We start from the raw sequence: 20,908 nt of genomic DNA, 5'->3' as shown, positions 1-20,908 counted from the left end.
GGAAGCAGAGCACTGGCGAGACCGACGCCTGCAGCGGCTCCACGCTCCTTGTGATACTCCCCGGAGATGAGAATCTCAGGAGGTGGAGACTGGCCGTGTGTGTGTGTCATCGCCCGGAACATGGTGAGTGGGCGGCGCATCCGCTAGGAGGGCATCGCCCGCTCTTCATAAGGGGCCGCTGCGCAGCCGGCCGCTGAAGTAGTTGGAGTTGGGTTCTTCAGATGGACGCGGTGCTGAATTTCACAGCCGAGGACGGAGACGATTATTACCAGCTGCTCGGCTGCGATGAGTTGTCCACGGTGAGAGAGATCCGCGCTAACAGTCCTTTACGGCATTTAATGGGGTCAAAGTCCTTATGGTGGCCTGTGTGTCTCCTTGTGGTGGTTTGGTTTGGTGGGGTGGGGGGTGGGGTTGGTGTTGGTGTTGTGGGGGATTGGGGGTGTTGGTGTTGGTGGGGGGGGGGGGCTGTTCCGACAGGTAGTGAGGCCCACTGTCTCCCAGTGCAGTCCGCTTTGTCTCTGAGGACCTGACCAGTGGGTTTGTCAGTGCAGGACTGCATGCATTTTAGAATGGGCTGTGGGCCAGTGTTAGTGTGGCCAGTGAGAGGTGAGTGTGCACCAAAAATATGAACCAGCAGGCTGGTTAGTATATGTGGGTTAGTATATTTTGTGGGTGTGATGTCCCTGGCAAGGCCAGCATTTATTGCCCAACAGTAATTGTCTTCAGAAGGTAGCGGTGAACCACCTTCTTGAATTGTTGCAATCCATTTGGTGAAAGTACTACCACAGCCCTGTTGGTGAGGAATTCCAGGATTTAGACCCAATGATGATGAAGGAATGATGATGTATTTCCAAACCAAGATGGCATGTGATTTGGATGGGGAATCGGCAGGTGGTGGTGTTCCTATGCACCTGTTGCCCTTGTTCTTCTTTGTGGTAGAGGTTATAGATTTGAGAGTTGCTGTTGGAACATTCTCTGAGTAACTGCATTGCATTTTGTGGATGGTGAGAGAAGAAGGGAATGTTTAGTGTGGAGGATGGGGTGCTAATCATGTCAGCTGTTTTGTCCTGAATAGTGTTGAGTTTCTTGAGCATTGTTGGAATTTCACTCAGGCTCCTGTGTCCCTGATGTCCCTGACTTGTGCCTTGTAGATTGTGGAAAGATCTTGTGGGTGTTAGGAAATGAGTTAATCACTACAGGATACCCAGCCTCTGACCTGCTCTTGTAGCCACAGTATTTATGTGCTTTATCCAGTTGAATTTCATGGTCAATGGTGACCCATCAAGATGTTGATGGTGAGGGACTCAATGATGGTAATGCATTGAATAAGACAATTAAATGGTTTGACTCTTTGTTGGAGATGGCTATTGCCTGGCACATTTATGGTGCACGTGTTGCTTGCCATTGATCAGCACATGCTTGAGTCTTGTTGAGTTCTTGCTGCAGGCAGGTGTGGGCTGCTTCATTTGCTAAGGTGTTATGACGAGAAGTGAACATCGTACAATCATCAGCAAACAGCTCCTGACCTTGTGCCGGAAGGTAGTCATTGATGCTGGTATGAGTAAGCCAACATCAGGATAAGCCAAATTAACTTTGTTCCTGTCGATCTACCTGTGGCAGATGCATCTGTCCATAAAATGATTGGTTGAAGTGACCACAGCACAGCCCCTATTTCTGTCTTCACTCTATCACATTATATGGCACTACAAACATGCTAAATGGAATAGATGTGGCAGCTCAAAGCTGTGCTTCAGTGAACTGCTGTGGACCAATTCAGTCACTAGTGACATTAGTAAGCCATTCTTTGTGGTGTCTCTTGATGATCCCCTCACCTAGAGAACACTATGTGCCATTGCTACTTTCAGTGCAACTTCCAAGTATGGCTCAAATGGAGGAGCATTGATTCATCACCTAAGGGAAGATGGCAAGTGATGCTCAGAAGAAAGCTTCCTTGTCCATGTTTGAGTCTGGAGTCAATGTTGAGGACTCCCTCCTGCCTTTGACAGTGTCCTGCTGCCTCTGGTGGATGTGCCCTGCTGATATGTTGGGATTGTGATGGAGGAATCTGGCCTGTTGTCTGTAAAATATGATTCTGGGTGAATGACTGTGACAAGTTGTTACTTGACTAGTTAATGGGACAGCATTCCCCAGTTTAGACATCAGACTCCAGGGGAGGATTTTGTAAGGTTGATTGGTGGGTCATTGTGGATCTTTGTGCAATTTAGAGTGTATGTAATTATGTGCCAGGATACATTTTAATGCACATCAGGGCCAGCATACACCTGTCCCATTTAGCACATTTGTAGTTTATTTTGCATTTTTGTGTGCATCCTACTGCAGGCAATTTGAATCTTGGTGTAGGCCAGTTGTGCACTGTAATGTGGGCACCCAATCTTTACATCTGTACCACTGGAAAGGACATAGCCAGTGGACACAGGAACACTAATGAGCACAAACTATCCTGACTTGGAAATGTGTCGCCATTCCTTCATTGTTGCTGCATCTAAATCCTGGAGCTCCCTACCCACCAGCAGTTCACAACTGCCATCTGAAGGGCATTCAGGGATGGGCAATAAATGCTGGCTTTGCCAGAGGCATCCAGTTCCTAAAACAAAAATGAATAATTGAAAAGAAAGCTATAGTTCTGTATCAGATAAAGAATCATGGACCTTGGTGAGCGACATCATATCATTTAGAAACAATTCCAAGCTACTGTACCCTGTAAAGGTTTTGTATAGATTCTTTTAAAAAAATAATGTTACTTCAGAGTATGTATAGTTGCTTCTTTGAATAATTAATTAAATTTGGTCATAATCATACAGCATAGAAATGGGTCCTCCAGCTCAGAGTCCATGCCAACCATCAAGCACCCATGTACACTAATTCCATTTCATTCTCCTCACGTGCCCAACAACTCCCTCCAGATTCTATCACTCATTTACACATCAGGGGCAATATATAGTAGCTAATTAATCTGCCAACCCACATGTTTTTGGGATGTGGGAGGAAACCAAAGCACCCAGGGGGAACCCACACAGTCACAGGGAGACCGTGTAAACTCTACACATGCAGCACTGAAGGTCAGGGTTGAACCCAGATCTCTGGAGATTTGAGGCTGCAGCCCTACTAGATGCACCACTGTGCTGCTCTGTGTTGAGTCATTGTTTCCTTGCACCACTATCAATGGGAATAAAGCTTTAGGAGATTTGGTAAATTTATTATTTAAAGCTGAAACAACAGCACTAACCTTCATTTGTATAGCACCTTTAACCTAGTTTAACATCCCAAGGCATTTTTTTTGCAAAAACATATTTGTAGAGCTAGAGGGACCAATCCAAAGAAGAATACAATTGGGCTGGTGGTGAAAAGTTCTGTCAGAGAGATTGGGATTGAGGTACATCTGAAAGAAGGAGTAGTGGAAAGGTTTACGGAAAGAATGCTAGGCTTTGGGACCAAGATGGCTGAAACCATAGGATGTATAACCATTGGAGAATTGTAGAGACCTTGGAGAATTTTAGGGCTGCAGGAGGTTACAAAGGTAGGGAAGTTGTTAGCCAATTTATTTTGCTCATGTGTCATCAAGAAACTGAGTACACTGATTACGTGTTGTCCACAATAGCAGCTCAAATCCAAACTGGCCAATTGCATCATATCCTATTATCAGCAAAGTGATAGAAAATATTATCAACAGTACAATAAATGGCACTTACTCGCAAATGATATGATCACAGATGCTCAGTTTGATTTCTGCCAGAACTCCTCAGCTTCAGAACTCTTATAGACATGGTCCAAGCAAGAACAAAGAGCTGCATTGGTGAGATGAGAATGACTGCCTTTGACACCATGTGTGACAGTGTAACAACAATAACCCTAGGTAAAGCATAAGCCTGTGGAATCTGTAGGAACTCTGCATTGGTTTGTGACTTTATCAGGGATTAAAAAAAAATCTGATCCGCTTCCTTGACATTCATTAACATCACGAGTATTAACATCTTGGGGGTTGGAGTGGCAGGGGGAGTCACTATTAACCAAAAACTTAACTGAACCAGCCACAGTACTAGGACCACAAGGACAAGTCAGAGGCTATTAATTCTGACTTGCCTCCTGACTCCCTAAATCCTCTCTATAGTGCAGGTCAATAGAATTGCAATGATATCCAGGACACAGCAGCACACCTCCTTTGTACCCCATAAAGAACATCCATTCACCTTATGACTGGCACACCTGGGTTGGAATGTGTGCCATCTACAAATTGCACTGCAGTAATTGGTCAAAGCTTTTTCATCACATTCCAAGCTTGTAACCTTTAGTGCCTTGGAACATGATGCCAGCAGGTGCATGACAGCAAATTGCACAATGTCCTGACTTTGACACGTATCAGTGATCCTCCCCTTCATTTTTGGAATTGTCTGTCTAACTTTACCTGACAAGCTGCAGTGGTTTGAGAAGGCAGCTCACCATTATCTTCTCAGAAGCAATGGGGTATTGGCAATAAATACTGGTTTTGTCAATAATGCCCATATTCCAAGACTTTTTCATTATATATTGAAATGACCCTGTAAAATGTTCTCCATCTGCCTTGATGGAAGCATCCTCTTGATGTATGTTTGGGTAGTGCTCCAGAGGACAGTATGTGGTCCCAGGCAGTGGGTGAGGTTAACAGACACTGGAGCAAAGTAATGAGGAAGGACAGTTGAATAAAGGCAATTGAATAAATATCTTGCCAGGGTATTGTCTGGACTGTATCACAATGTATAAGATCCCATAACGGCACTGACTAGGTTGGGGTTCTCTGCTATTCCAAGGGTTTCAAAGCCTAAGCACCAGTCAAGTTATATGCTTAAATTTATATATTTTGCTTTTATTTGGCACTTTTAAAATTGGAGACTCTAAGAGATTTGAGCAACAGATGAATGATGTATGGGAAGTGTGCATTGTAATTAGCAAACAGGTTCAGACTGATAAATATTTAAATGTCATTCTTCCTGTATTGCATTATAATGGATCAGTGAATTCAGTATCAGATCGGTGTCATTAAAACACAAATTAAAATCTCTCTCTGAGAATGTGACGCAGTTTCCAATATTTACAACTGTACTTGCAGAAGGCTGAGCATTAACTGTTGCCTTGGTGAATGTATTACATCATGAAAAGCATTTACTTCCTGGCTGCAAAATAAACTAACCAATAGAGGCAATACATACATAAAAGGAAATGCAGTCTGATAAGTTCACCCATATTCTTCTGATGACATTAGTGACTCAAGATTTATCTCTATATCTGATGTTGTGTCATGATTTAATATTTATTTTGTCAGACAGAACAAATCATGGCAGAATTTAAAGCGAAGGCCCTGAGCTGCCATCCTGACAAACATCCACAGAATCCAAAAGCGGGTAAGTTAGTATTAAAAATAAAATGTGCTCTCTGAATGTCTGATGGCACAGGATAATGCTGTAGCAAAGTGATCTGCTTAGTTGGACAGATCTTAGTGATGTGCTGGGGGGTGACTCAGTGTGAACTGGGGTGTAGTCAGGGTACCCCAAGCTGGAGTCTCCCAATTCAGTGGCAGTTCCTTGGAATTCTTGTACCTGCACCCCTCAGCCTCCCCTTCTTATGAGCAGGCACCAGAGTTACTGGACTTCACTATCTTCTGCCTCTCATCCGATCTGCAGAAGAGATTTAGCAAAGTGAATCTAGCGATGAGAGATTTTAGTTACGTGAATAGACTGGTGAAACAGAGGTTGTTTTCTTGGAACAGAGGAGGTTACAAGGAGGTCTGATACTGATGTTTAAAATCATGAAGGACACAGACAGAGTAGATAGAGAGAAATTGTTCTAATTGACAGAAAAGTTGTGAATTAGAGAACATAGAATGAAGGCAAAGGGAAAAGATTTTTTATACAGCGGGTGGTTAGAAGGTCAATTTGATTGTAACATTCAGAAGGGATAAAAATATAAAGGAAAATATGTGCAGGGTTATGGGGGTTCTTGAGGCTGGTACAGGCTTGACAGCCAAATAGCCTCCTTTTGTACTGTCACCATCCTGTGATTCTGTAGCAAGAAATGCTTGAAAAATATAAAATGAGTATTGTGGCGACTCACCTTACCGGTATCGAACCAGCTCCCGAGATCGCAAGCGTTGTTGGAGGCCCCAACCCAAGATAGCACAGGGCCAAGATATACAGGGTATACAGATATACAGATATAAAAGGACATAATCATGGCCAGGGTATACAAGATATTGAGAGGAATAGATAGTGGACAGCCAGTGCCTCTTTCCCAGGGCGCAAATGCTCAAAACAAGAGGACATGGCTTTAAGGTATTGGGTGGGAAGTTCAAGGGTGATGTCAGAGGGAGGTTTTTCACCCAGAGAGTGGTTGGTGCATGGAATGCGCTGCCTGGGGTGGTGGTGGAGGCTGATACATTGGACAAGTTCAAGAGATTGTTAGATAAGCATATGGAGGAATTTAAATTAGAGGGATATGTGGGAGGAAGGGGTTAGATAGTCCTAGGTGTGGTTTGAAGGGCGGCACAACATGGTGGGCTGAAGGGCCTGTATTGTGCCGTATTGTTCTATGGTTCTCCATCGTTGGGCTAGGAAAACCCGCATGTGGGAAGGTCAGGTGACCCACGCGGGAACTGAAGCGCGGGAAGAGTTTCGGTATTAAAAGGCGCACCGCGCCCCCGTCGAGCAATCGACTTCTGACTCCAAACAACAGACTCCGTGTCTTTATTCTATAGTAGTGTAGCTAGCTGCTACAGTATAAACTTAATCTAGTGAAATGAACAAATGCTGATTTATCTTTGTGAAAGAACCTCTTCAAGCACCTGCATAATGAATGTTAAAGATTGTCATGAAGTGCACATATATCTGTCTGTCCACATCATAGGTTCATGAGTCATGGCGACTATGAGCAGTGCTTTATTTCTGAACTTGCTAGACTGTGTGTTATTTTAAATTAGGATACAGTATTTCAAATTTTCCATAAATGCATCTTTTGTCTCCACCCCACAATGAGCTGCAGTAGGAAGTAAAATAGTCCAGATAAACTGCTTCTCATCAGCATTTAAGCTTTGTAGTGATGGATGACGCAGTGGTATATTCATTAAGTAAATATCTATCAAGTTAAGTGATGGAAATAATCCTTTCACTCTGTTGCTACAGGTAGTTTGTGTATTTCTGTTTGTTTTTGTTAGCTTTCTATAAAGCTTTGAGGAGACCGGTGATTTAATTCCTGTCACAGTGATGCTCCTTATCATCCTGGAAAATAAAGCATGCTCGTCCACTTTTCTATTATAAATTACACACGCACTAGTGGGACCAAATTAACACAGCCATACAGATAATACAAGAGCTTGGATCTGTAGTGAAGGTTGTTCACATGTGACTACTTCATACTGCTAAATACCTACGAATATAATGAATGAGCTAGAAATATTATTGACACTGCACATGTGGGCAGATTTATCAAATGTTCAGTTGAATAATGTTACAGCAATTTTACTTTTTCAAGAATTGTTGATCTGGGAAAACTTCAGCCTGATGTATTTCAGAAACGATTGCTTGAAGTCACTTTCGAAATCCATCTGTATCATCGTGTCCCTGTGTAACCATGTTCGACTTGGCATTGAGAGTTGTTAGTTCAAGGCCCATTCTTTGATTGGAGCACATGATTGAAGATGGCATTTCATTTTATCGTGCATTTGTTAAGTTAAGATGGATCTTCTTATTGAAGAGATTTAGCTTGTTCGTATCTTTGAAATAGGTGGGAGAGAGTGGGCTGCTTGCCCCCTCAAGCCTGCACAGCCATTGAAAAAGGACAAAGCAGCCTGCTTGATTAGCATCCCATCAACCACCTTAAATAGTGGTTGCATTCTGTACCACCTACAAAATGTTATATGCTCACAGAACTCTAAGCCTCCCAAATCAGAAGCATCTGCCTCCAAAAAGGACATAGTAGGTGCCTGGGAGCACCACCACCTGCAGGTTCCCCTCCAAGAAGACACCAACCTGACAAGGAAACATATCAGCTGTCCTTCATCATCATTGGGTCTAAATCCTGGAATTCCCTCCCCAACAACATTGTGGGAGTACCTTCATTAGAAGGAGTACGGCAGTTCAAGGTGGTGTGTCAAAACCATCTTCTGAAGGGGGATAAATGCTGTCTGTGTGTGAGACCCAGATCCCAAAAATTATTTTTAAAGAATCATGGCTGACCTGGTTCTATCCTTGACTTCACGTTTCTGTTTACTCATGGCATCTTTTCAACCCCTTGCTTATCTAGTATCTGTCTGCCTAAATTAAAAATGCTAAAAGACTCTGCTTTCAAAGACTCAAAATCCTCCAACAAATATGTTTTGCCTCATTGTCTTAAATATACGACTCCTTATTTATAAAGTGAAGTTCTACATTCTCCCACAAGAGGAGGCATCTTCTTCTCCATATTTACCCTGTCAAGACACCTCAGGATCGTGTTTCAATCAAGTTCCTTTTCATTCTTCTAATGTCCACCTGCCCAACCTTTCCTCATAAGGCAAACTGTCCATTCCATGTATTAGTTTAGTAAACCTCTGAACTGCTTCCAAAGCATTAGTGACCTTCCATGAATTCTTTAAGAAGACCAGTACTGTATACAGTACTCCACAGGTGGTCTTGCCAAAGTTCTGTATAACTGGAGCACGTCTTCCCTATTTTTGTATTTACTTCATCTACCAACAAACATTCCAACATTCTGTTGGCTTTCCTAATTACTTGCTGCACCTCCCATGCTTAAGCTTTTGTGAATCCCAAACTCGTACACCCAATTCCTTCTGTACCTTGGAGCTCTGCAATCTCTTCCCATTAAGATAAAATCCTTTCCCTTTATGTACCTGCGAAAAGGGACCATGTACTCTATTTGCCGGATCTTTGACCACTCACTTAACCCTATCAATTCCCCTTTTAGTTCCCTTTTATCCTCTTCACAACATGCATTTCTACCTCTCTGTGGCAAACTGGCAACCATTCCTTCAGTGTTTTCATCCAAGTAATTTATATAAATTGTAAAATGTTGCAGCAGTATCAATCACCTCGGCATACCTATCATTACCTTTCACCAACCAGAAGAAGCTCTATTTACGCCTATTTTCTTTTTCCTTTTAGCCAGCCAATATTTATCTCCTATACCACGAGGATTCATTTTCCATAATAACCTTTGATGCAGTAGCTTATCAAGTGCCAAACTGAAATTTTAAGTATAGCACATCCACTGGTTCACCTTTATCCACAGCAAGTTATTCTTCAAAGAACTCCAATAGATTGGTCAAACATGATTTCCCTTTCACTAAATCACCTTGCCTGATTATCCAGAACTTTTCTAAGTGATGCACATTGAGCTTACTGGCATATTGTTTTGCATCTGATTCTACCACATCCTGTGGCAGTGTTCCAGATATCAACCACTGTCCACGTGGAAAAAAATACCTGTGAGGTTCCCTCTTAAATATCCTACCCCTCACCCTAAAACTATGCCCTGGACTTACTTTTGTAAAATTGACAATACATTTTTTGAGAAAGTGTGTTTCAGATTTCCACTGCCCTTTGTATGAAGAAGTGTTTCCTTGCATTGTCTTTAAATGTCAAGTTCATAGAATTATAGAATCCAATGCAAGACCAATCAACTCACTGTATCCACATTGTGTGAATGAGAGCCACCCTGCCAAATCCCACATCCCAGCTCTTGGCTGGTGGTCATGTGGATGATGATGCATTATATATACCAATCCAAGTATTTATTAATCATTGATGATTATTTCATCCTTTACCAAGCTATCAATTGACCCTACTGCTATCTGGGTGAATCATTTTTTTCCTCTACAATTCTGTCATGCTTCAGCCAATTTATCATTAAATTTATGCCTCTTGTTATTGATTGACACCATCTCAGCCTTTCATAATGTTGTGCACCTCAGTTAAATCTGCCTTCGATATTTGTTATAATTAAAAAGACAAAGTCAGCATAGCCAATGTTTCCTCATAATTAAAATCTCCAACCTTGGCAACATCCTGTGCCTCCTTTCCTTCAATTACATCCTTCCTGTAATGAGAAGGCCTGAACCAGACAGTGGACTCCAACTCTGCTTTGTACAGCTCTAGCATAACCTCCCTGCTCCTGTATTTTCAGCCCATTAAAGTCAAGTCCCCATCTGCTGCCTGCAATAACTCCACTCCAGTGCCCTGACCCTGTGGTTGCATTCATACAGCTGGAGGAGACTACAGATGCTGTGAGCAGCTCTAGTCCTGGATGGATCAGCTTTAGGTTGACCAAGGGTCAGCTGGAATATTGGGGAGAGCGGGAGATTGTCAGAATAATTAACCAAGCTCTGTTTTACTTCTGTAATCTAGTGGAGCAGTTTCAGAAACTGCAGCAAGCTAAAGAAACCCTAACCAATGAAGACCGGCGTGCCCGCTATGACCACTGGCATCGCAGTAGGATTGCAATTCCATTTCATCAGTGGGAGGCTCTAAGTGATGCTGTCAAAATGGTAGGTAAATTCTGAGTCTAAACACTCAACTTTCAGTATAGTTCAGTTGCACATTTTGGCTGAGAAGTTGTTGCACTTACCTTACTGTCGTCCAGTGGACTTCTGACTTAATGGATCTAAGGATCTGCACTGTCCCCACGTGCTACTAAAAGCTCCCAATATCCAGGCCATTGATTTAATACTTATAAACTCTCTTGTTTTATGGACCCTTACTCTTCCATTGCTGCTCCATAAGTAACACAAAATGTAGGCAATTCACCTATCTAACTTCCATAGGATTGATGTCATTGGGAAGAACAGATGCAATTTGTTTTTTTTTGGAACTATTGTGCTTTCTGAATACACTGCATGTGAGAACTATTTAACCTGTGTACGTGTTCCACCAGCTACTCTCCTTAAATATGTTGTACACTTTTGTTTTCAAATAAATGTCCACTATTTCAAGGTGAGGTACTATTATAAGTGCCTTTCTGCATATCAACCCACAACTCCTCTATAAGTTCCAGCCTTCTGGATATAAAGGCTGTGACTGAAGTATAATCAAGAGTATCACTCTCCATTTACAGGAGGTGCAGGACTAAGGCAGGTGAGGTGAGTTGGCGTGGGGGAAGATGTTGTCACAGTTACATTGGTCTTTGTAAAGTGCTGATGGTTTGTACATGAACAGCGTCTTCAACTCCTGCCAAAGCCCCAAACATTGTTATTTTTAAGGGTCAATAATATCTGGGAATCTGGAAAAATTTGGATTTATGAAACACCAATTCCAACAGTGCATTGCCATAGAAAGGTGCAGCACAGAAACAGGCCCTTCGGCCCACCTAGCTTGCACCAACCATCATAGATCTGTTTTATACTAATCCTACCCAAACTCACTTTATCCCTCCCACATCCCCGTGGACTACACCACCTCACCCCATATTCTACTCCTTACCTACACGCGAGGGGTTAATTTCCGGTGACCAATTAACCTACCAACCGTTGTCTTTGGAATCGTAGAGGAAACTAGGGCACCCAGAGGAAACACATGCACTCAGAAAGAGAACATGCAAACTCCACCTCCACACAGACAGCATCTGAGGTCAGGATTGAATCTTCTGATTGGCTGACATCTGGTCAGAAGGTGGTTGGATTAGAGCAGTGGCTTTCCATGTGTTAAATGAGCCACCTCCTAATTACCTTACGCCAGTGAGACTGGTCCTTGCTGGCCTGGTGGGAGGTGCTGAGTGGGACCCTGCCCTTTCCTGGAGCCTGTGGCTCATTCTGGGACTCCTGGTCTGTGGTGGGGTAAAGTGAATTCAGTAAGCAGAGTGGACCCATATAATTGTTCGCCCAAAACACCAGCCAACAAGGCACAGATATTTTAAGCAAACAACTAAATGAAGGCAAAAAATTATTCACCATTGTTCCCACTTAGATGATTGGGAGGGAATCCCTGGTGATGTTTGTCAGCTGTTCCTTTTTGGGGTGGTGAAAAGGAACATGTGTTTTTAAAAAAAAACCCCAGGGCAAAAAATGGATACAGCTAGGGGACGCCAACAAGGTCTTCCATATTGGTCACCTGTAAAACAAAGGAAGTGACATGGTCCATGTGTGTGAAGTGCTGAGTGATGCTGCAGCTTTGGGCTGAGGAGTTCAGCAGGCTTGATGTTGGGTAGCGAGTGGTGCATATTGTGGCTGCAAACAGTTGGAGAGAAGCAGACATAAAGGACACCTTTCAAGGAATGCCTTAAACCCTGCCTACATCACTTCTGTAGAGAGTTGAAACCTGTTTTTCCCATGTAATATTGCTGGCCTGGAGCCTCTCCTGACAGGAGCACTCAATGGGGAAAATGCTCAGGGAGTTTTGATACCACATCAAAGAACTTTTAAGCTTGAGGACTAATCATTCTTGAAGTCTGTTTTACCAGCCCTTGCATACCTTTCCTTTTCCTATGTGAATGTAGTAGCTTCCAGTACCTTTGGAAAAATGCATTTTATTCTCTAATGCAGCTACTGATGAATCAAACTGAATATGTTTCCATTGGAAAGGTTTGTCCTTCTGAACAATTAGTGGTTGTGAAGGTAACTGTGAATGAGACACAAAATGCATCTGAAACATTTTGCTCTTTTGAATTGGTCGAAAACATCAGATTTGTCATGAATGCAGTTTGAATTAAGGCTGCCAGGGTTTTAATGTCACTTGATGTGCAGAACTGTGGAAGCTTAGCTTGTGCTGATGCAATGGGATGACTGAATATGTTGGGTAACATTTCCAGATCATGACCCTTTTGCTGGCTGTGCACAATATGAATCCTCCTCTGTCCTGTTGCTGGAGATTCTTCTGTTAATTTGCAAACTGCCACCACATGTTTAAACCAATTACATAAAATACTTGTAATGAAGTGGTAACCAGCATCATTATCAGGTGGATTCTATAATTATCAGTGCTAATACTGTAGAGTGACAGATGGGGTTCTGTGTCAAGTTTGTTCTACATCAAGGACTTTTGTAAGGCCTGGGGTCCCTAATTGCTGAGTTCTTTAACAGGTCCAGTCCAGAACTAATGTGCCCTATACTATGGGGCTTCCTTAACTGGTGAGCTCTTGTGAAAAGGACAATCATCATATTGATGCATATATCACACATCATCAGGACAAAACATATCAACGAAAGTGTATATATCTTTATTACTAGTCTGTAATAGATAGCAAAGGTTTTCAGACAATATATTGCATCTTATAGACAATGCACTGGGCAGTAAGAAGTAAGAAAGAGCCAATGCTGGAAGCACCTACCGCAGATTCCAATGGCTCCACCAAGGAAGGGGAACAACGACAGTCTACAGGGGAAGAATGGAGTGATGGCTCTGCTGTGGGACAGGCTGACGGGGATGGAGCTGGAATCAAAGCGACAAGAGCGGCAAATGATGATCAGCGTTCTGCAGAAAATCCCACCTCTCCAGGTAAGCACAGAAAATCTTATTTTAGAGAGTGAGCAAGATGTAGATTCACTGAAGGTGCAGTAAATGATAAATGATCAGTAAGTGGAGAAGTAACCTAACAGTGAGGAAGCCAGCTGATGTAACTGTTGCAAACATTGGGTCTACTTTGGATACTCGTTACCAAACAAAAGTCTAGGTCTCCTTGGGATGGACCTTTATCACTTGTGGGAAATGTGTTTTAGAAGCTAAACACGCTAAGCTGTACTCAAATGAAGAGATTTATCCCTATCATAATATGAGTTCTAAATAAGATTTTACTCATTATCCTAAGATGTTATGAACCACATCGCTCCATGGCTTGTTACAATATAAACTCCTGCCTTGCAATAACTTTTGAACATGGCATTAAGGAGAATATTAAGCAGCATTAACCCCATTTTAAAGCACACTTGGTTGTATCCCATTTCTAAAACCTGTCTATGGAAAATTGGTCAGAAATCCCAGAGTTCATGGTTCAAGGATGCAAAATGAAGCAATGATTCAAAGACAATAGAAATGTAAAACTGGATAGAAGCTATCAAAAGAAGAAAAATCATGAAGTAACAACTTGGAATAGAGAATGTGGTTAATTTGAGATAATTGTATCATGGTTGGGAGAAGAAGTGACTTTGGGAGTTTCAAGAATTAGAACAACAGTCACTGGGTGACCTTTTGTTATATCTGATGAAGACTAATTAAAATGGGTCTCATTGTTGTGAGTAGTAATCAAGTCCATTTTCATTGTACTTGTGGTACTGGGATGATAGATGGCAAACAAAATGGACCTTGCCGTAGAGAGAGGTGGCAAAGATTCCCCAGACTGGTACCTGGGATGGCAGGTTTACCATATTAGGAGAGATTGAGGAGACTAGGTCTGTATTCACTAGAGGTTAGAAGAATGTGAAGAGGTTTCATCAAAACTTACGAAATTCTTAGGGCTTGACAGGCTGGATACAGAGGGGATGTTTCTACTGACTAAGGAGCCTTGAACCAGGTGTCACAGCCTTGGAATAAGGGATAGGCTGCTTGGGACTGAGACAAGGAAAATGTGGTCTATCTTTGGAATTCTTAACCCTGGATGGCTCAGGAGGCTCAGTCATTGAGATCATTCAAAAACAAGATCGGTAAACTTCTGGATATAAGGAATATGGAAATAAGGGCAGGTAAAGGAACGTGAAGCAGAAGATCTGCCACAATCCTGATGAATGGTGGAGCAGGCTTGATGGGCTGGATGGCCAATTCCTGATCTTGTGTTTTGTGTTCTTGGTTTAATTGCATCCAGAAATTTCCTGAGTTCTTACAGTAGTCTCTGTGGTTTAGTTGAGTGAATAAGTAAAGTCATTCTGCTGTTTTGTTCAACGTAACCCCAGGGGCTCAAGCTTGAAACCAGGAAGCTGTGCTGAGAGATCAGACAGAAAAATTTTTGTAAATGGTGATCTTTGTGAGGAATGGTGGGAGCAGGGTTTCAGTGGGGTCTGAGTACAAACAGGCTTAAGAAGGTTTGGGTGATATTCAAAAAGTGTGCTTGGGGACTTGTTGTTTTTGGGACTGTCCCAATGGACAGCAGGTTATTGTGGTCTTGTAGTTGTTGGGTTTGTCCACAAGTGAGGTTTAAAACTGATTAGAAACAATTTCAAACCATATGATTTGAGAGTAGTAGGCAAGGTCACCTCCATGTGTCAGTGGCCAAATTTAGAGCTGTGTAAAATATAGCTAGATGTACAGTGATAGTCATTAGATAAAACTGAGATTTCGGCCTCCTGAATTAAATATAAATTTGGAAAATCATCTATGGAAATATAAATGCTTTTACAGAGACAGATCTTTCAGCTGTCTGGAAGCACTGGATCTAGATAGAGACATAAGAGACTGCAGATGTTGGAAATCTGGAGCAACACACAAAAAGCTGGATGAATGCAGCAGGTCGGGCAGCAACTATGGAGGGAAATAGACAATCAACGTTTTGGGTCGAGACCCATCATCTGGTCCTTTCCTCATTTCCCTCCGTAGATGCTGCCTGACCTGCTGAGTTCCTCCAGCTTTTTGGGTGTTGCTCTGGATTTTTATAGTATGTTGGCTCATGTACATTATTGGTAATGATGATCTCCCCAACAACTTCCTGAGGTTGCTCGCACAAATCCTCCTGAGCCATTGGAAGTGGTTTGGTACCCAGGTATTCTCATTACACCTCCAAGTGAGAATCAACTGTACAGGGAGGATTGTTCTGCTCACTGTTAGCTTTACCCTTGCACTATTTGCAGAAGTGATTTTCCGTCACAATGTGGACGCTTTTTTTGTCGTACGCATGACATTTTCCTTTTGACCGATCATGTCGCTGCCCACAATACTTGAATATCGAAGCTCTACTTTCCCAGTTCTGCCTTTTGTCTCATGGTTCAACCAATAATTCTTGTCTGGCTTTGGGAAACTCGGCAGTTTTACATGTCTGTAAGCACTTTTCTCGAGACAATTCTGACATGTGTAGTCACTGTTCCTTCAGGGTAGACTCCCAGATTCCATAAAAATCTGCTTTGTAGTGGAATCCTTTTAAATCTGTGAAACTGCAATTCCTTGCTAACTGGCTTTGTTCTGTAAAGAAAGTATTAAATAAAAATTTACCCTGCTGCTGGTTATAAGAGCCAGTTTCAGTCAACTGTTTATTTCTGGTGGGTTTATAATATAATTAGTGTTATCTTCATTTGAAGGCTATTTGGTGTGACAAAATTCTCTTGTGATCAGATGAGAGATACAATGACAATTATATTTCTACTCTGTTTTATCTGACATAGACTGTTCAATACACAGTGTAAACATTTATTACACAACATGGTGGGCTGAAGGGCCTGTTTTGTGCTGTATGGTTCTACGGTTCTTCCTTACATTGTTTCCATTCTTAAAATAGATTAATTGCCTGGAGTCTAACCAGTAGGGGCATCATTTTGTTTGATTGCGTACTATCCAAATTGAATCATATAACACACACAGTCTCTCAACACAGTCATGTGCTGCCTTGATTAGACTATAAGATATAGGAAGAGTATTAGGCCATTTGGCTTATCGAGTCTGCTTTGCCATTCAATCATGGCTGATTTTTTTTCAACCCCATTCTCCTGCCTTTTCCCCATAACCCTTAACAATTAAAAACCTATCAATCACTGCCTTAAATGCACCAATGACTTTGCCTCAACAGTCCACTGTGGCAATTAATTCCACAGATTCACCACCCTCTGGCTGAAGAAATTCCTCCTCATCTCTGTTTTAAAGGGACATCCCTTTATTCTAAGACTCTCCTACAGATAGAAACCTTCTCTCCATGCCTACTCTATCCAGATCTTTCAGTATCGGGTATCAGTGAGAACCCCCTCATCCTTCTGAACCGCGCCAAGTACAGACCCAAAGACATCAAATGTTCCTCATACGTTAAGCCTTTCATTCCTGGGATCATTCTTGTGAACCTCCTCTGGACCCTTACCGGGGCCAGCATATCTTTCTTTAGATACAGGGCCTGAAATTGCTCATAATGTTCCAGATGCAGTCTGACCAACGCCTTATAAATCCTCAACAGGACATCCTTGCTTTTATGTTTTAATCTTCTCAAAATGAATGCTAAATTGCAAGGGATTACACTACACCTGGCATCCTAATTTCATTGTTTCAACAACCAGTGGGAAAATAATAGTTCAAAATGAAAACTAAATGATAAGCTTACAATGTCCGTTCAGTATTTTACTGTGGCTTTCCGCATAGAGGTAACCAGACTGTCTGGAATTTTAGACACTAATGTTGGAGAGCAGTGTCACATGATACAATCCCCTAAGCAGTTGACTTATTTGTGTTCATGACTGCCATTACACTTCAGGGGATGCCCATCCCTATTTGCCCTTGAGAAGGTAGTGGTGAGCTGCATTTTTGAAATGAATGCTAGATACAATTACTATGTTTAAGAGACATTTAGGCAGGCACTTAAATAGTGGAGATATAGAAGGATGTAGATGCAGGCAAATGGGATTAGCATTGGTGGGCAAAAGGTTTGTTATGGATGCAGTGAGCTGAAGGGCATATTTTTCTTGCTGAAAGACTCTTAAGATTCTATAACTTGTTCAGTTTTTTTTCTTCCTTCAGGAATTTTCGACATGCACAACTGTCATTACTATTTCCACTGGTCAGCAGACCCTCCCTCGGAATTGCTAAGGAAATTCAGGAACTATGAAATTTGATGAAGTTTCAGCAGGGATTCTCAACTTTACTAAAATGTCCCATCAGATCAGTTTGTTCTTTGTATGTTGAATGTTCTGTGGAAAGTTTTATTTGTGATATATTGTGCATTTCCTTACCTGAGAGCTGGTTAGAGATGACAACACTGTTGCTGCAATTTCCTCTTGTACACGTAATCAAATGTGACTGTTCCTCATACTGTGAATTTTATGTCGGTGTTTGTATTATGTTACTGTTGCTGAAGATGTAAATTGTACTTTGTGTGATCTTAACTCTTTGAGGTCTTACTGTATAATTTTGAAATGGGAGTTAAAATATATGATACACCTATTTAATTCACTCAAAGGATGTTGTCTTTCACTGAGATTATTAAATATTATTTTCTGTTAGAATCCAGTATTTATGGAAGTTGTTTCTGCAGTATTTGTCTAAAGGCACCACTTGCTTGATTCAGCCAGTCTGTGTATAATTATAAAAACGATATAAGATATCTTTATTAGTCACATGTACATCGAAACACACAGTGAAATACATCTTTTGCGTAGAGTGTTCTGGGGGCAGCCCGCAAGTGTCGCCACGCTTCCGGTGCCAACATAACATGCCCACAACTTCCTAACCTGTATGTCTTTGGAATGTGGGAGGAAACCGGAGCAATCGGTCTTCACCCATTATTGGCAGGTTTGCCTACAGCCCTCCTACCTCAAAGTTCTGGAATTCCATCCTTAAATCTCAACTCTCCCTTTCTAAAATGCTACTTAAAAATCTTTGACGAACCATTTGGTCACCTGATCTAATGTCTCCTTTTTGAGGATGAATCTTGGTGGGGGCAGAGTTCCTGCCAGTAAGTTTGAGGCATGAAGCCACGTAGGGATGTGAGCACAGAGGTCAATTCCCCCAGGGGTTGCAATCTCTGAGCAGTATTGGAGGTGTGATTCTGACCTGGGCAGGGTGTATATGGGGGAGGGGGAAGGGGGGAGGGGGGATGGGGGTGGTCTGATGGGAGAGGAAAAACTAGCCTTTGTTGTCTTATCTTTTTAGCTGCTGGGTTTCTTGATGCTCGGGAAACCCAATGAGCCAGGATTATACTTGCAAAAATTAGGTTAAATTGAAGGTTGCCAATAATTAATTGGCCACTGTATTTCCTTTAACCTCTGTAAATAGGGGTTGCATATGGATTGGGGTTGGTTTTAGATAACTAAATTTTTAACATCTCTATTTTCCCAATACAACACATTAAAATCCATTCATTTGCCCAAAATCAGTTTTTGTCAAATAATGTCCAGTGAGGCTCTATGGCAACGTTCTACAAATATAATGGATTACAACTCTCTCCCAGTTAGTGAACATTTACTTAAGGAATCTTCACTACAATACAAAGAAGGGTTTTATTTATTTTCCATTTGATGACCAGGCTGAGAGAGGAGTGTTTAAATTTCCTGTATTTTATGAATATATTGTTAGCTGCAGCTTGTTTTGTCAAAACACTGGTGTTATTAAAAATAGAAATTGATGTTGACTCACCAGAATCTACTGTTGATTTATACTTTTAAAGTTTCACATTTTACTTGTTTCTGTAGCTCCAAGACTGACCATAACTGGTGATAGATGAACCAGAGCCCATAAAAGGTCCCGCATTACAATTAATACTGGTATATGAAAATTCTTGCATTACAATTTCTTATCAAAATCTCTTTGAGGAAGGTCTTAGGAAGAACATTTGCATATTTTTCAAGAGACTGTGCCCACCTCATTTGTATGTAGAGCTACTACTATGAAGACCGGCTCCAATGATGTATCTGCAGACCCTGGTAAGAAGATTGGATTCAATGGCACATTTGCAGCCCCCTTCCCCAATCTCCTGTGAGACAAGCTTATGGGAATGTGGGTCTTTGACTAGTTCCTGAGAACGTACCCTTGGGTTTCCGGAGAGGGAGATACCAAAACCTTTTCATTCTGGAAAAAGTAGAGAAGCTTAGTAGAAAAAAATAATGAGGGAGAAACTGGGTTTTGGTAGGTAATATTCCCCTCTGAGTCAAAAAGTTGTGTTCAGGTCCCATTCCAGTAATATTAATTCAAAAACCAACCCAATACATAGTTTGATAGTGAAGGAGTGTTGCACTGTCAGAGCTACCAACTTTCAGACTGGACATTAACCAGAGGCCTTAAAAGGTCTGACAGTGCTGTCTGAAGAATTCGTATGTATTTTCCTCAACCTTCAGGCCAATGTTTATCTATAAGTAAACATCATTTTTGAAGCAGAAAATGCTGGAAAGACTCAGCAGGTTAGGTAGCATCTAGGAGAGAGAACAGAGTTGATGTTTCTAGTTGGCCTTCGTCTCAACGAAGAAAAGACAGAATCTACTAATTTTGAGTTGTAAAGGAAGGTCAAGGTGGAGGGAAGCCTGTGATAAGGCATAGGCAAGGAGAGGCTTCAAGTTGTGATTATGATTTATGGCTGGAATATCCTATTTATATGGTGGTACCTGCTGACATTTTCAATTATTAATAATAATCTAATGGTTTCCACCATTTTCTGTTTTAATTTCAGATTTCCAGTATTTGCAGTTTTTCGGTTTTTAAATGATAGATAGAAATAGGACAGGTGAAATGGATTTTCTTTCATCTGTTAACAAATTATATTGAAGGTTACTTCACACAGTCCTGGAAGTTATCAGTCAAGAGATCACACATTATAATTTAACAGCCTCAGCTGATCATTACTGCCTAATTCCTTCCAAGTTCCCATTTTTATCTCAAAGTTTCTGAACAAAAGACAAGCACAAGTTAACTGAATGTTACAATATTGGAGTGGAGTGTGTATGTGTGCAATTTTGCCAACTTACTCGGGTGCTAGAAATTCATTCATGCAACTCTACACAATGTGACGATGAAATAGATTAACCTGGAGTTAGTGACTTGGCTGCCTTTGGATTAGTTGGGAAACTTTCCTCCTCATTTTTCAGAGGAAATTTCATTTGCCCTGGCATCTTTTTTTCAGTGTAAAATTACCTCCAAATGACATCACTAAAAGCGCTGCATGCAGAATTTACATACAGTAAGGTTCCCAGCATTAATGGTCTGAAAACCTGCAGTTCTTTTCTGCTCACAGAACAGCCAGATGTTACAACTCTTTCCCTGGATAAGATGCTATGGAAAGGGCCAACACTCACACTGCATTCTTTGTCCTCATTAAGATCTGTGATCCC

General features: G+C 41.6%; 1 protein-coding gene across 2 annotated transcripts; it reads left to right on the top strand.

Moving 5' to 3' along the window:
• The first annotated feature begins 101 nt into the window (after window positions 1-101).
• On the top strand, window positions 102-18,645 carry dnajc12 (DnaJ (Hsp40) homolog, subfamily C, member 12). 2 transcript variants are annotated; one of them, XM_052027415.1, is made up of 5 exons: window positions 102-299; window positions 5,318-5,396; window positions 10,389-10,528; window positions 13,250-13,469; window positions 17,610-18,645. In XM_052027415.1, the coding sequence occupies exons 1-5, from the start codon at window positions 222-224 to the stop codon at window positions 17,702-17,704; spliced, it is 612 nt and encodes a 203-aa protein (XP_051883375.1). In that variant the 5' UTR covers window positions 102-221; the 3' UTR covers window positions 17,705-18,645. The 2 variants fall into 2 exon arrangements, with proteins under 2 accessions (XP_051883375.1, XP_051883376.1); XM_052027416.1 differs by having other exon boundaries at window positions 172-299; window positions 5,322-5,396.
• The last annotated feature ends 2,263 nt before the right edge of the window (window positions 18,646-20,908 follow it).

This window comes from Pristis pectinata, chromosome 12 (genome assembly GCF_009764475.1).
Source record: "Pristis pectinata isolate sPriPec2 chromosome 12, sPriPec2.1.pri, whole genome shotgun sequence".
Classification (NCBI taxonomy): domain Eukaryota; kingdom Metazoa; phylum Chordata; class Chondrichthyes; order Rhinopristiformes; family Pristidae; genus Pristis; species Pristis pectinata.
Note: the sequence above shows the minus strand (reverse complement) of the source record. Positions and strands in the feature narration are given on the sequence as shown.

Coding starts and splice junctions, on each gene's coding strand:
- dnajc12 (XM_052027415.1), top strand. CDS start 222: ATGGACGCGGTGCTGAATTTCACAGCCGAGGACGGAGACGATTATTAC. Junction 5,397..10,388: donor TCCACAGAATCCAAAAGCGG/GTAAGTTAGTAT, acceptor TCTGTAATCTAG/TGGAGCAGTTTCAGAAACTG. Junction 10,529..13,249: donor TAAGTGATGCTGTCAAAATG/GTAGGTAAATTC, acceptor TGCATCTTATAG/ACAATGCACTGGGCAGTAAG.